General features: G+C 35.2%; 1 protein-coding gene across 2 annotated transcripts; it reads left to right on the top strand.

The window, feature by feature from the left end:
- The first annotated feature begins 6,446 nt into the window (after positions 1-6,446).
- LOC127630819 (tumor necrosis factor receptor superfamily member 14-like) lies at positions 6,447-14,091 on the top strand. Of its 2 annotated transcripts, none has more exons than XM_052108625.1 (8): positions 6,447-6,586; positions 10,659-11,468; positions 12,268-12,393; positions 12,512-12,667; positions 12,806-12,893; positions 13,003-13,190; positions 13,261-13,327; positions 13,523-14,091. In XM_052108625.1, exons 2-8 carry the CDS (start codon positions 11,342-11,344, stop codon positions 13,611-13,613), a joined length of 843 nt encoding a protein of 280 aa, XP_051964585.1. In that variant the 5' UTR covers positions 6,447-6,586; positions 10,659-11,341; the 3' UTR covers positions 13,614-14,091. The 2 variants fall into 2 exon arrangements, with proteins under 2 accessions (XP_051964585.1, XP_051964586.1); XM_052108626.1 differs by having other exon boundaries at positions 13,475-13,640.
- Position 14,092: the final 1 nt, after the last annotated feature.

Raw genomic sequence — 14,092 nt, 5'->3', positions numbered from 1 at the left:
GAAAATCTAGCATTGAAATATCAAATTAAATAATGAATACTGAGAATAAGTCTGATAATACAGAAAATAAATGTTTGATTTTTAATGTTAAGTAGAAATATCTTAAGGATATATACAAGGACAACGCCCTGGAATACACCTGACAACACAAAGTCTTGTCTTTGTCTAATGAACTAAGTAAGTAAATGGAAAAAGTTAAAGTACAGAGATGAGTTGAGAGTTGAGGCTTCAAAGTTGGAGATCAGATGCGAAGAGCCAGAGAGCTGAGGTGTTATCTGACACCCAAAGATTCATTAAGGTCTGAGACTGTGCCAGAAAACACTTTTTAGGCACAGAGAGTTCCACACAAAGTTAAGATAAGTTGTGATTCAAGGTGTCAGTTTGTTTATTGTCATCTATTGAAGTGCGAAAACTGCGGTTGAGTGGGAGGAATAGGCTGCAGAATAGCTCATACATACATCTTTGCCAAGTACTCACACATTTCCTGATCTCAGCAAAATACGAACACAGATGTCTTAGATACATCCTGTGTTCGCAGACCACATCTGTACATTACTTGGAACAATAACAACTATAAATTAGGCTCGCTCTGCTTCTAGCTCTGAAACCTCATAAGGTCATGAAGTAACATAAACATGTATTAGAGAATCAAATGTATACATTCTCATGCATGTATATAGTTCTCAAACATTGGATGCATAAGACATCAAGCAGGAACATAATGATAGTAATACAGTGATGATATAAATTAATATAAAACTGAGTACATACATGTTAATATATGAATATGATTGCATAGCTTCTGATTATAGTTGATATCAAGCATAATATCAATAAACAAAATATATAAAAGACTCTCTATACATGCATCACATTCCTAAAATGATCTAATGACAGAGAACTCAAGCTCAGCAGTTCCAAAGATTTACACAGAATAACCTTGAGTTTTTAAAGGTGCACTCGGCACTATTATGCCGATATTTAGCAGCATCGATGCAGAATCACACAACAGAGGGGTTACCAGGATATCATGTTTGGGGGGCATTTGGCTTGTTTGGGGGGGCAACATAAACAATTGAAAAAATCGGCGCAAAATTAAGCTATACTACACACAATCTGTTTTAGTGCATATCTTTTTCTAAGCCAGGAACCCAGAGATAGGCACAGGGCCCCTATTAGACTATAGGGCTTAAACTGGATTTGTGTTGTGTCAGACCTCACTCATCTGCTAGCGATGGAAAAATATGCACAAAACAATCCACTTTTAAATTGTCATTTATCATCAGATGCAGAGGCGTTTCCAGCATTGAAGGACATCCGGGGCTTAGCCCAGACAATTTTATTTTCACACTAGCAACCACTTCTCTGTAGTCCAAAGCTGGTGAGAGGGTATTCTTTGAGTTCTGCTCTGGCTGGGCCTGTTTCTACAGTTCCTAAATCTTCCACTCTTGTACTATCCTCGACTAACTCATCCTCTCTCCTCCCTGAATCATCTGTGATGCAAAAGAACAGATACAGCACATAACTTATTGCAAATCAGCTTCAAACAACTAATTCATCAAGTGCTACATACGTCAAATTGTAGACCAATACCATTGAAGAAAATGTATTGGGAAGAGCAGATCAGTGGGATTGCCCTAAGATCTATCATGATTCTTGAATTTTCATGTACATTAACATAAAGTCATCACAAAAGAGTTATATTATAGTGAGTAAAGTGAGGTAAAAAAATATTGAATATAAATAATTTATATTTTTTGACATAAATAGTCAAAATGATGTATAAGATCCTAAGTTAAAGCAATATATGAATGACTTTAGTCTAAGTTCATTGACACACCATGGCATCGAACTGTATATAATTCTCATCATCTGTATGAGAATAATTCATCTGTCAAAATCCTTTCATTAGGATCATTGGGATAAACAATGTTTCACTTTTAACTTTCTCTAAAGTAAAGTGACTTATTAATTGTTACCAGTTTCCATGCCTGATTCTGGCACAGCTGCTGCTCCTCAGTCTGTAGCTCATCTTTGCTACACTCTACAAAACCATTTAATCAAATCAAAGTGTATATTTCCTACAAACTAATATCACAAAACAAGTCACACATACATTTTATGTTAATGCTTATTGGTTATCCTTAGCGAAAACAACACCTGATAAACAAGAAAAATACGCTCCGAACAGGGCTCGAACCGAGGTCTCCGACACGAGAGTCAATTGCGTTAACTCGGAGCTATCAAGCTGCGTCAATCTAAACATGGAGGTTAGAGGCTAAGTAACGTTAGTTGATGTCAACGACTGTGCAAGCTCCTTCAACAGAGAGGAAGAAACGGAGTCGCCCATAGGCTACCGACAGCAAAGGAACTTATTCTATATAGGCTAGATTATGCCTATGTCTATTTTTACAGGCTGTATGCAGTATGTGCAAAGCCAAAGCACAATGAAATAAGGCAACTTATGATTTCGGGGGTTTACATAGGCTTTTGTCCGGTTTCATATTTGTCAGTCAACTATTCAAAATACATTCGGGGCTACACTCAAAACAACAGATGGACAGATTATTTCTCAAATTCTCAGGGGAGGCAGAGCTTATCCTAGGGGAGGCACTGCCTCCCCCAGCCTCCCCCTAGACACGCCCCTGACCCCAGTGTACGTAACTGATATAAAAAATATGATGAAACATAACTATTCCCATAAAATATACTGAAATATATAATGTGTCACGAAGAGAATTGTGGGAATGCCCGATTTCTGTTTTTCACTGTAATTTTAACAATTTACTGTAAAAAAAAGTACATGTAGCCTACTCGTTCTTTTTACCATTAATTATACAGGAAAATCTTTTTAAATTAAATTTTTACATAATCAATGGGTGCTCATTGTTGAAAGTTATCTCAAATTGAGTATTAAAAGTATAACTTTACACAGAAGATGTTAAGTGATTTTATCACACTAAAACCATGTTTACAAGCATATGTGTTATGTCTTGTTGCTGTGCGTATTTTTATTGGCTTGGCTCCTCCCTATATTACGGACCAACTTCAGCACACACATTCTAGGCTACTAAGGTCTTCGCAGAGTTTACTATTAACGATCCCCAAGTCCCGTCTTAAATCAACGGGTGATCGGGGCTTTTTTCGGTGGCGTCTCCACGGCTTTGGAATAGCCTTATTCCTCTACATATCAGGTCCTGTACATCAATGTTTTAAATCTTATTTGAAGACTCACCCTTTTTCACTTGCTTTTAACTGTGCGTAATGTGGGTTGCTTTTATGTTTTATGGTGTTTTCTACATTCTGTATGTGGGTGATTCTCCAACTACAGGCACTTTTGTGTCCTTGGCCTTTTTTTGTAAATAAATAAACAAACAAATGCACAAATACATTGTCTTTATGAAGTTCATGCTCCATCATCCTAGTAACCACCAAATCTGGCCCCTGTTTTCTTTTAAAAATGCTTTTGCAAGGCTGTTTATTAGCAGATTTTGCAGTTTTATGCTTGTCCCCAGCCCAGACTGGCCCTCTTTGAATGTTAAAAATGTATATTAAAGGATCGATTTAATTTTTTTTTTTAACATGTTTGTCTTAAGGACTAATAAAATAATATCATACAATAGAAATTCCATATGTATATCACAATGTTAAACTAATTTTGGAATAAAATAAGTCTGTCCCCAGGTTTTCCGTCATTTCCACCTCCCTCAACAAAATCCACCTTAATACATCCACCTTAAATATTTTATTTACGTTGTACGTTAACCATGGCAATATTAGTGAAATGACGTATTAGTTGAAGATGAAACTTCAGGAACATGTGCTCTTTAGTACAAGAAAATAAATCAAGGTAACTCAAGCTTTTATACAGAGTATTTTTATTCAGCGTCATTTCCATCGTGGCTGTAGTTTGGTTGAATTATGTACAACAAATATGAAAATAATGTATTTATGTTTATTATGAGTAAACAACATGTTAAGTCTAAAAGTAGCTAAGCATGACATGAGGGTGTGCTAATATTGCAGAAAAACTGCTAAAATGTCATTTCCACCTCCGTCATTTCCACCTCTGAGAAATTACAGGCGTAGCTTTGGACATGATATACATGCCATTTTTGTGTGCTATTTTTGTGTTCTCATGACATATTTGTGCTTTTGGACTGAGAACTTTATATAGCACCATTCCAGTACACTCAATATGTATTTTTATGTATTTATATTTATATTTAAGATGCCGAAGTCGGTAGCCAAGAAGTCACAGGAATACAGGGACAGAATAAAAGCTGATCCAGTTAAATATCAACAGAAATTAGAAAAAGACAGGGAAAGATATCACAGGAAAAAAGAAAGAGGAATAGTGAAACCAATATTAGAGGTCTCCAGTAAGGAGAAGGAAAGAAAAAGAAAACAGTGGAAGATAAATCAGCGAAACCGACGACGACGTATAGCCACTGAAAGCGCTGTGTTGGCCACTACACCACCAAACTCACCCCTGACACCAGACATTCCCCCCGTAGTGGAAAGATCTACATCCAGGGGTAGGAAGACAGTGAGGAGAGATCGATCAAAGCTTTTCAGAGATTTGTCTGTGGTTAATAGAAAGCTGGGTGATGCCTTGAGAAAAATTGAAAAATATAAGAAAAGGTTTGCCAGACTACAGAAAAAAATCAGTCATAATGACTCACCACGGAGTAAAGCTGCAAGACAAATGGCGGAGGGACCAAAAAAACTAAGGAGGACTCTAACCTTTCAAAACACCATCATTTCTCAGTTGAGGGAGAAATATAGGAAAGAAACCTCTGCCAAAAACCAGCAGCTGATAGCCAAAATTGTGTCTTCTAAAATTCTCCAGAAGTACAGGCTAATTAAATTTGCACAGAGAGAATTGGGCATCTCAGCAATGTTCTTGAAGATGACTGCAAAAGGGGCACAAACCTTAAAGTATAATCGAGGTTTGCAAGTTAACAAAATTAGCACCACCACTGAGGAGAAAATCATCAACTTTCTCTCACGGGATGAAAATTCAAGGGCCACAACAGGAAAAAAAGAAACGCTGACAAGCAATAAAAATAAAATGCAGAAGCGTTTCTTGAATGAATCTATGCAACGTCTTCATGAGAAGTTCCTAAAAGAATTTCCTGAGGAAAAGATTTCTTACTCACAATTCTCCAAGAGGCGTCCCTTTTGGGTGGTTAGACCATTTTTATGATTCATGCACACAGACACTATGACACTACATTCAGTCTCTCTATCTCACACAGACAGACACACACACACACACACACACACACTCACACACATACACTCACTCTCACACACACACACACACACACACACACACTCACTCTCATACACTCACTCTCACACACACACACACACACACACACACACACACACACACACACACACTCACTCACACTACACACACACACACACACACACACACACACACACACACACACACACACTCACTCTCATACACTCACTCTCACACACACACAGTGTACAGCTTTATTTGAATGAAATTAATGTTTTGAGCAGGTTCATATAATTTTCATATCATTTGTAATCATTATTTTTAAAACTATTAGGTATACTGTTCAATTTATACATGTTAAATAATAAAATACATGGTTAAAAATATTTTGGACTGGCAATTTAAGGAAAAATTAACAGAAACAATCTTTCCATCATTAACCGTCATTTCCACCACTTTCCACCACTACACAGTTTTTAAGTAAAAACATAAGAATAACAAATGATGTGGATCTAAATGTATTTTAAATCAAGTATTAATAGTTCATTACTTACAATATATGTGTGAGTGACTTTAAAAAATAAACATAGACCTGAGCAAAAATGAAATGCTGTAGGCAAAAATCCCAACTTCGTGGCATTTAGCAACTTTAAATGAAAATGTATTAAGTTCATGAAGTATTAAGATTTATTTTGTTACATGATTAGGTAGCCACTGCTGTTGTTGACTGATACATAATCTTATATAATCAGTTTTACAATATTATATTGTAATAAAATACATAAATTGAAAAGTGGTGGAAATGACATCTTTGAAAGCGCTCTTCAGAAAAACTGTTAAAAATAATAATATTCCATGGAATTCTAAAACTGCCCACTATTATATTGTGTTAGAAGACAAATTAATGAAGCTAGGAAGATTGTTTTAAGTGTGTTTTAAGAGAGTGAATTTTCCATAAACTCACAGTGCCAAAAGTGCTCCTAGTTGGAGAATCACCCATGTATACGTTTATGCATTTGTGAAGCACTTTGGACAACGTGTTGTTTTTAAATATGCTATAGAAATAAAATGGATTGATTTGATATTATGCCACCGATGCTTTCGATTGAGCTTCACTTGAATAAAACATGGAATGTTCCTTTAAGGAAAGCTCAGGTGTCCTATAAAGAGGCAGTCACATGGTTGTTGACTGCTGATATGGAGAGTATAATCCTGCAATACTGGAGGCTGCATATGTATCATGAACAAACTGAAAGTAAATTCAGTCTTGTGAGTTGCTTTCATTTGTCAGGATTGGGTCGAAACTTTCTCTCCAAATTCCCTCATTTGGTAAGAATTTATTTTTATTGCATTGTCATTAACGCGATTTGATGCGATTACTGAACATGGTAGCCCGTCAGATATAAGATTGGTATGTGTACGATTAAAGTCTGTTTAATAATATTTAAAACATTGCAGCCTGTTGAGAATATTTAATAAGCAGAGGTACAATTCTTAACTACATGATACAAAAGTAAATAAACCAAATAATAGCAGCCATATTATGTAACATGAACACATATGTAACAAACACGTTTAACACCTTCAGTCATTGCGGTCCACAAAAATCAACCAAAAGAAAAAGCTAGTTTTCAAAAGCTATTACATTTGAATTAAATTTCCAGAAGAGGAAAAAAATGGATCGCGGTGGATTAAGACAGTAAATTTGGTATCTTCTCCCATTTTACTCTCTCTCTCTCTCTCTCTCTCTCTCTCTCTCTCTCTCTCTCTCTCTCTCTCTCTCTCTCTCATGTAATATAACACAAAGCATGATGTTATACACTTAAACGTAATATTAAAAAAATGTATTGTGTATGTATATATATTTGTTTACATTTCCTCCCAGTACTAATGTCATACCTCCAAAAAAATATTTAAAAAGACTCAAATCCGATATAGAGGCAATTTGTTATTTTTGTGATGCCCCTTCAAATCTGCACTTCACATTTTTGGGGTTTGCCCTCACACACATAATTTTATTAACAAAATTGTAATTTTGTATTTTTCAATATTGTTCAAAGATGTAATGTTTGGTTTTTACAGTAATAATAAAATAAATCCAATCCATCTTTTTTAAATACCAAAGACCTTAAAACTGTCAACCTGTGCATTATTTGAGAAAAATATTTGTGCAAGTGTTGTCTTTTATATACCTGGTACGTTTCTCTTATTTTTCCCCTATTGTACATTAATGTAAATCTATGTATCTATACTTTTGATGTTTGTTCAAACCTACCCCTAGATCCTTCTTGGATAGTAACACTTCTTGTAGCTATTGTAAGTTTATATGCTATTTGATTGCAAAGGTTTTGGTACTTTCCAGTGTAAATGAAAGTTTAAAAGTGCAAGTGAAAGCAACCAACGAAATGAGGTTGCGCAATGCACATGCGCGGCCAAAACAAAATGAACACCTCACTCTCTGAGACTACTCCTTCTTCTGAGTCACATAAAAGATTCGTTCAAAATGAATGCATTTATTATTATTATTAGTATTATTGAACATCAACAAAATACACATTTATAATGGCATTCATAAATATAAGTTAAAACAAATAACAAGGCGCACAGATAAAATTAAGAAAAAGAAAGAAAGAGGGGTCTCTTCATCAATCTTCCAATAAACCAAAGTCTTTTATCATCCGAAGAATTTTGCAGGCTTGTTTAGTGATGGACATCCTTACAAAGGAAATAACTTTTAAATACAGAGAAATAAGGTTTTGTCTTTATACATTTATGTTTATGCATAAAGAATTTACCCAGAATCAACATTATGTAAATTAAAAATGCTACTTTTTTGTCATACAATAACATTCCAAATACAACATGGTTCCTAGAGAAGGTAGGCAGTGATTGGATATTTGTCTGCAACCAATAGGACATTTTCCCAGAAAATATTTGAATATACACCGTAAAAGAAGAGGTGATCAGTTGTCTCATTTATTTAATGGTATCCTTCAAGTGAGTTTCCTTTGATTTAGGAGCCACTGGAAAACTTATATGCTGGATTCTCAATTTTTTTGCAGGTGGTTTATCAAAAACCAGTAAATACCATTACAGTACAAAAGCGTATAATTTAGAATAAAAGTAAGAATGAAAATGTTTATTGGGAAGCATTGTCATGAGGTCGTTACCGTAAAAGAGAAGAGATGGGAGTTCGCATAAGTAATCTAGCGAATGAACAAAGGTGTTTTGTACTAAGTGAATGAAAGGAATGGCATTCATAATACATTCAAATTGTTTGCCTTCACAATGTATGTTGTATATAGTACAAAAATCGTTAAAAGTTGACAGATTCCTATCCTCATCCATTAAGTGAACTACAGACCAGATACCCTTTTCGATCCAATCAATAATACATACAGACTTATATCTGGATAAAACAACTCTATTATTACAAATGGGGGTCCTATGTGGGGTAAAGTTGTGATTTACAATAACTTCCAATACAGCACAATCTGTTGGTGAAAAGATAATTTGACTGGAAGTTTTGAAATAATAGTCACATTTTAATAGGAAATAAATTCCACCCAATCTCCTAAATATTCCTTTGGGAATGCTAATCCAAAAACTTTTTTTCATTAGTTATAAAAAAATAACCATTTGATCTTCAACATGCCATTTATACACTGCAAATCAAAGGCTTGCAATCCACCATTCTCGTAATCTTGTGTAAGTTGTGATCTCTCAATGTAATGTACATGCTTTTTTCCATCTAAAATTAATTTGATTAATGGTCTTAATAGCTCTATTGGAAATAGAGAGGCAAGATGCAGGGCAAATGCACCTGGCAAGACTCTCCATTTTAGTTAAATAAATCCTTCCAAAAATAGAAAAATCCCTTTGCATCATACATCAAGTCTACCTTTGTATTCATTCCATCTATTCCAGATATTTTGTTTTACCTTAACAGCCTCACCCTTAGAAATGTGTATACCTACATATTTAACATTCGATTTGACTAGGATATTATATGCAGCTTCAAGGGAGCATTCATGTATTGTGATAATTTCACATTTACCAATATTAAGTTTTAAACCTGAAAATTTGGAACAATAATTCATTTCAATTGCTTTGCTTTATTTTTAAAAGCTCTTGATCAGATTCCCAGTGTCGTCCACCAATTGATTAATTTCAATTTGATGTCCAAACACATTTAGTCTTTCAATATTAGAATTTTTTATAAGGATGGGCAACATTTCTGTAGCCATAATAAATATCGAGGGTGAGATGGGGTAGCCTTGTTTAACCCCTTGTTTGATGTCAAATCTGTGAAGTACCTAATGGCAAGGCAACTGAGTTTTTTTAAACCTTTAAAACTTTAAAGGTTTAACAGCATTTTTTTTTCCTGACGCTTTTTCTCTAACCTACAAAAATACTTTTTTTTTTTTTTCATCCATTTAGCACTTGATCTAATGTACAGTATGTTCCCTGACTTTTCACATATACATTTCATCTAAATGTGATTGCTGAGATAACAATCATGATGTATCGTTCTCTGTCAAACTTAATTTGATAGAACATTAATTTATTTCTTTAATAAGAGAATTCTCTTCTAAAAGATAACACCTATTTAGTTGTTTACTGTAAGAAATAGACAATTGATGAAGTTTGTATTTAAAGAACTCCCATTTACTTACCCAGGAAGCCAAACTATCATCTCTAATAATATTTGAAACCGTATCTTCCACTGCTTTTACAGAATCGAGAAGATCAGAGTTAATCTTCCAATATCCTTTGTTATGGAAAGGCTTATCTTTTTGATTTATCATCAATTCAATAGAACAATGGTCTGTAAGGGGAGCTGCAGATATGCAAATGGTGGATTGATGAAGCAAAAATCTATGAGAAATTAACCAAAAATAAATTTGGAACTTGCTGGAAGCGTCAGGTTTAAACCAAGAAAATTGTTTTGAATACAGATTTGATTCACTCCAAGGATCTACTAAACCTTGGGTATTAAAAAAATGAACTAATATTGAGTTATAATTATGTACATTATATTTAGTAGGTGACCTATCTAACCACTCATCATACACCATATTAAAATCACCTCCCAATATAATAAAGTCAGTCGTATACCTTTTTTTGCATTTCCTTTATTACCATTGAAATGTCAGAAATCAATAGTCAGTTTTGGGACAATTTGTTGTGGCCTTACACATTTCCTAAGATAATGCAACATTTATAAATTTTAAGGATGCAAAACAACCACTGTCCATCTAAACTCAACAGACATTGACTCAATAACTTTTCCAAAAAAGTAAAAAAAAAAAAAAAAGTTATTCTCTATATATGACTTTATGATGGTGTCGAGCTTAAAACTGTAACATTTGTAACAACTGTCATTTCAACTTGTTTACAGAATGCAATTACAAACTCACATTTCTAAAGAGGAGGCCTGACAAAAAGTGCAACAGTTGAATAGGAAATCTAAGGGATCTATTTTTATAAGCCTCAGCCAGTGTAACTGGCCCTGCTCGCCTCGCTCCAAACGGGACTCGAACCGGCGTCTCCGGCGTGGGAGGTGGGTGCGCTAACAAGGAGGCTAAAGACTGCAGCCTCTAGCATCAGTCACTAGTGCACTCAGGAGAGTGAGGTTTACACACTGCACTGTAATCTACCAGCTGGCTCTCATTACACTCACCCCCCTAAACCTCACTCCCATCCGGGTCACGGCACCATTGGCCCTACTCATCCCGCTCCGAACGGGATTCGAACCGGCGTGGGAGGCGGGTACGCTAACAAGGAGGCTAAAGGCAACAGTTATCTACCAGCTGGCTCTCATTACACCAGCCTCATAAGGGAGATGAACTTGCATGCAACTCCTGTTTTACATCCTGCAACATGCTTTGAAACTGCAAGGCTTAGAAGCATCAGTTAAAGGAGCTACCAGAATGCTTGAGTATCAACAACTGCAGAATTAAACTGCAGTTTTTCTTCTAATGTGGTGAGGGGAACAAAATGGACCATGAAGTCTGAGGGTGAAACGTTTCCCTCCATCTCCAAAATTGACTAAATAAACCTCCCTTGCACATTTATGTGAACATGTTCAAGTCAAGGAATATTTTAATTATTGCTGCTGTTGTCACTCTGGACCTAAAACTGTGTTTCAGTGCATGTGCTCATGCTGAATATGAGATAAATGGACAATGCTGCCCAATGTGTGCACCAGGTACCATAATTATTTTCATGTATGCTGGGTTCTACCAGGGTTATTGAATTACAGTCAATAAAACTTTGTTTTTAACCTTTATAAAGTATATAAAACAAGTTCTGATTTCTAGTCACAAGGAAATTATGATTTTCCAGTGTATCCTACAGACCATTTCTTTTAAATTACATTAAACAATGCACTCCTTTCGACTAGTTAAAAGTTGTACTTTATGCCAAATCACTGTTTTTGAGTGTAAGGACACGTTTATGTTAGAACTGTAATTGACTGTACTGTATATGCAAGTCAGCAGATACCAAAGTGAAGTCATTTTTTCCAGAGTTAGTTAATGCTGTTTTACAGTGTTTATGATGCGACAAAGGAGTCACATTCCTAAAATGATCTCATGACAGAGAACACAATAATACTTAGCAGTTCCAAAGATTTACTCATGATAACTGGAGTGCACCTTTGAGTTTTCAAAGGTGCACTCAGTAATATTTAGTTTACATTAAGCATTGATGCAGAACCACACGAGCAAAAAATCTGTTACCATTGCCATTGGGGAAATGCACTATTTGCAATTAGTCATGTTTAATTTTTCTGTGTCCAAAAATGTCCTATACAGGAAATTATCGATTGTTTGAGTCATATGATCTCAACATGGTGTTACGTTTAAAGATCACTTTAAACATATTTTCATATATTCATTTATTTTAGTTTCCTTCATTTTAAAAGTCTAGCTGTTAGCAAAAATATTACTGACTGCACCTTGAATAAATCATAAAACCAGTAAATCTTGAAAGAACTTTTGTTATAGGAAGCCATACCATTTGGCACTGCACAGAGGATACCAGCACAACTTGTATGCCATGTCCTGTATTGACATACACTGATGAACCCAATGGATTGATCAAATGCTTACCCTGCACAGTGTGTGATGCAAGTTAGTGTGACCTTCAAGATGATGTTATTCTGATGATTAAAAAGGTGTGTAATAAAGAGTGGTTTTCTAGTACATATTCACAATTACAAAGTATTTTTTATTTATTTTTTCCCCACAGACCAAGGGCTAAAATTAAAAAAAGCCTGCACACGTTCTGCAGATACAGTTTGTGAGCCACTGGAGGGATTCTATTGCACTGTCAAAAATAAAGGCAGCTGCACTTTAGCCTCTGAACACTCTAAATGTAACCCCGGACAATATATCAAACAATCAGGTGTGTGTTTGTTCTCAGTTTACTACCACAAACAGCATGTACACTTTTTAATAGTATGTTAATAAAGACACAAGAAGCACTTTTAGCCTGTAGCACTTTTAATGCCAAACTCTTTAGAAATTTGGTGTATCTTTACAGGAACAGCATTCATGGACATTATATGTGCTAACTGCACAGATGGCACTTACTCAAACGGTTCTTTAACAACTTGTCAACCACATTCAAAGTGAGTAGTTAACTATCACATAGGTTTAAAAGTGTTAAATAAAGAGTATTGTAAGACTGGACACTAATATTACAGTTGTCATTAATATTGTTTAATTACACATTTATAGGTGTAGCACAGAGGGACGTAAAGAAATAAAACCAGGAACAATGTTGGCTGATGCTGTGTGTGGGAATTTGACTCGAGTTGGTCTCATATTTGGAGTCATAGTTGGAATAGTTGCTCTTTTGGTGGCTGCTGTTGGGATTCCATTAACATATATGAAATTGAAACGTAAAACTCAATCCTCTAGCAAACGTAAGAATTTGATTCCATCAAATGTAATTGTAATGTTTTAAATGTAGTGTTAACATTTTTCATATTTTAGGTGTAAATTGTGTCTCACAAGCAGTACCTGAGCATAATGATTTGTCAACTCCATGTTACATAAACCGGTAAGTGAATATTTGATCTGTTCTTCTGAATTAATGCAGTTAAATTGAAAAACAGGATTTGGAAATAAAATAAAAAAATCTTATCTCAATTAATGGTTAATTCTTGAGCCTTATATTTTACTAAAATGACCTCATCTTTTGTTGCAGAGAACACCAGACTCGAATCTTGACAAAAACTTATTTTTTCTGAATCAGCATTAGTAGGTGTAGAGCGGAGGAGCTGCGGGCCGTGCTGGAACGACTCACACCAATCCCCATTCAGCCTGATGAGGTGCACGAGGGATAAAGGCAGCCGATGACCCCAGTTCGAGAGAGAGTGAATTATGGGCAGCTGCCCTTTATGTGTTTGTGTGTGTCTTTTTTAAATTAAAATATTATTTATATTTTATATCTGGTTCTCACCTCCTCCTTTCCCTTTAACCCCCTTACAGTAGGTAAGAGTCAAAAGATACCCAGAAGGCCTCTTAATAATAGTATACACGTGTATGTAGTTCTTTCTTTATACCTCAAAAAACCTAACACTTACCTTTTTCTGGTTATTTGTGTAAGATCTTACTCAACCAGAGTGACCAGCGATGTCGGATTGGGGATATGGTGGACCTGAGATTGCCTAACGGGCAATTGCTAGAGTGGGGCCCACTGAAAGGCAATATTGATATTTCATGATATTATCATGAAACCTTTGTATCATAACATGCTATTGGTTGGTATCAAACCTCTCCTATCCCAAAAAAATTCAAATTCAAGTTCTGGTGATAAAAAAGT

The sequence above is a fragment of the Xyrauchen texanus genome, chromosome 37 (assembly GCF_025860055.1).
Source record: "Xyrauchen texanus isolate HMW12.3.18 chromosome 37, RBS_HiC_50CHRs, whole genome shotgun sequence".
NCBI lineage: Eukaryota > Metazoa > Chordata > Actinopteri > Cypriniformes > Catostomidae > Xyrauchen > Xyrauchen texanus.
Note: the sequence above shows the minus strand (reverse complement) of the source record. Positions and strands in the feature narration are given on the sequence as shown.

Bases quoted from the DNA above. Each gene is read 5' to 3' on its own strand.
- LOC127630819 (XM_052108625.1), top strand. From the start codon at position 11,342: ATGTTCAAGTCAAGGAATATTTTAATTATTGCTGCTGTTGTCACTCTG. The intron at 11,469-12,267 runs GTACCATAATTA...CTTTTGTTATAG, and splicing joins CTGCCCAATGTGTGCACCAG to GAAGCCATACCATTTGGCAC. The intron at 12,894-13,002 runs GTGAGTAGTTAA...ACACATTTATAG, and splicing joins ACTTGTCAACCACATTCAAA to GTGTAGCACAGAGGGACGTA.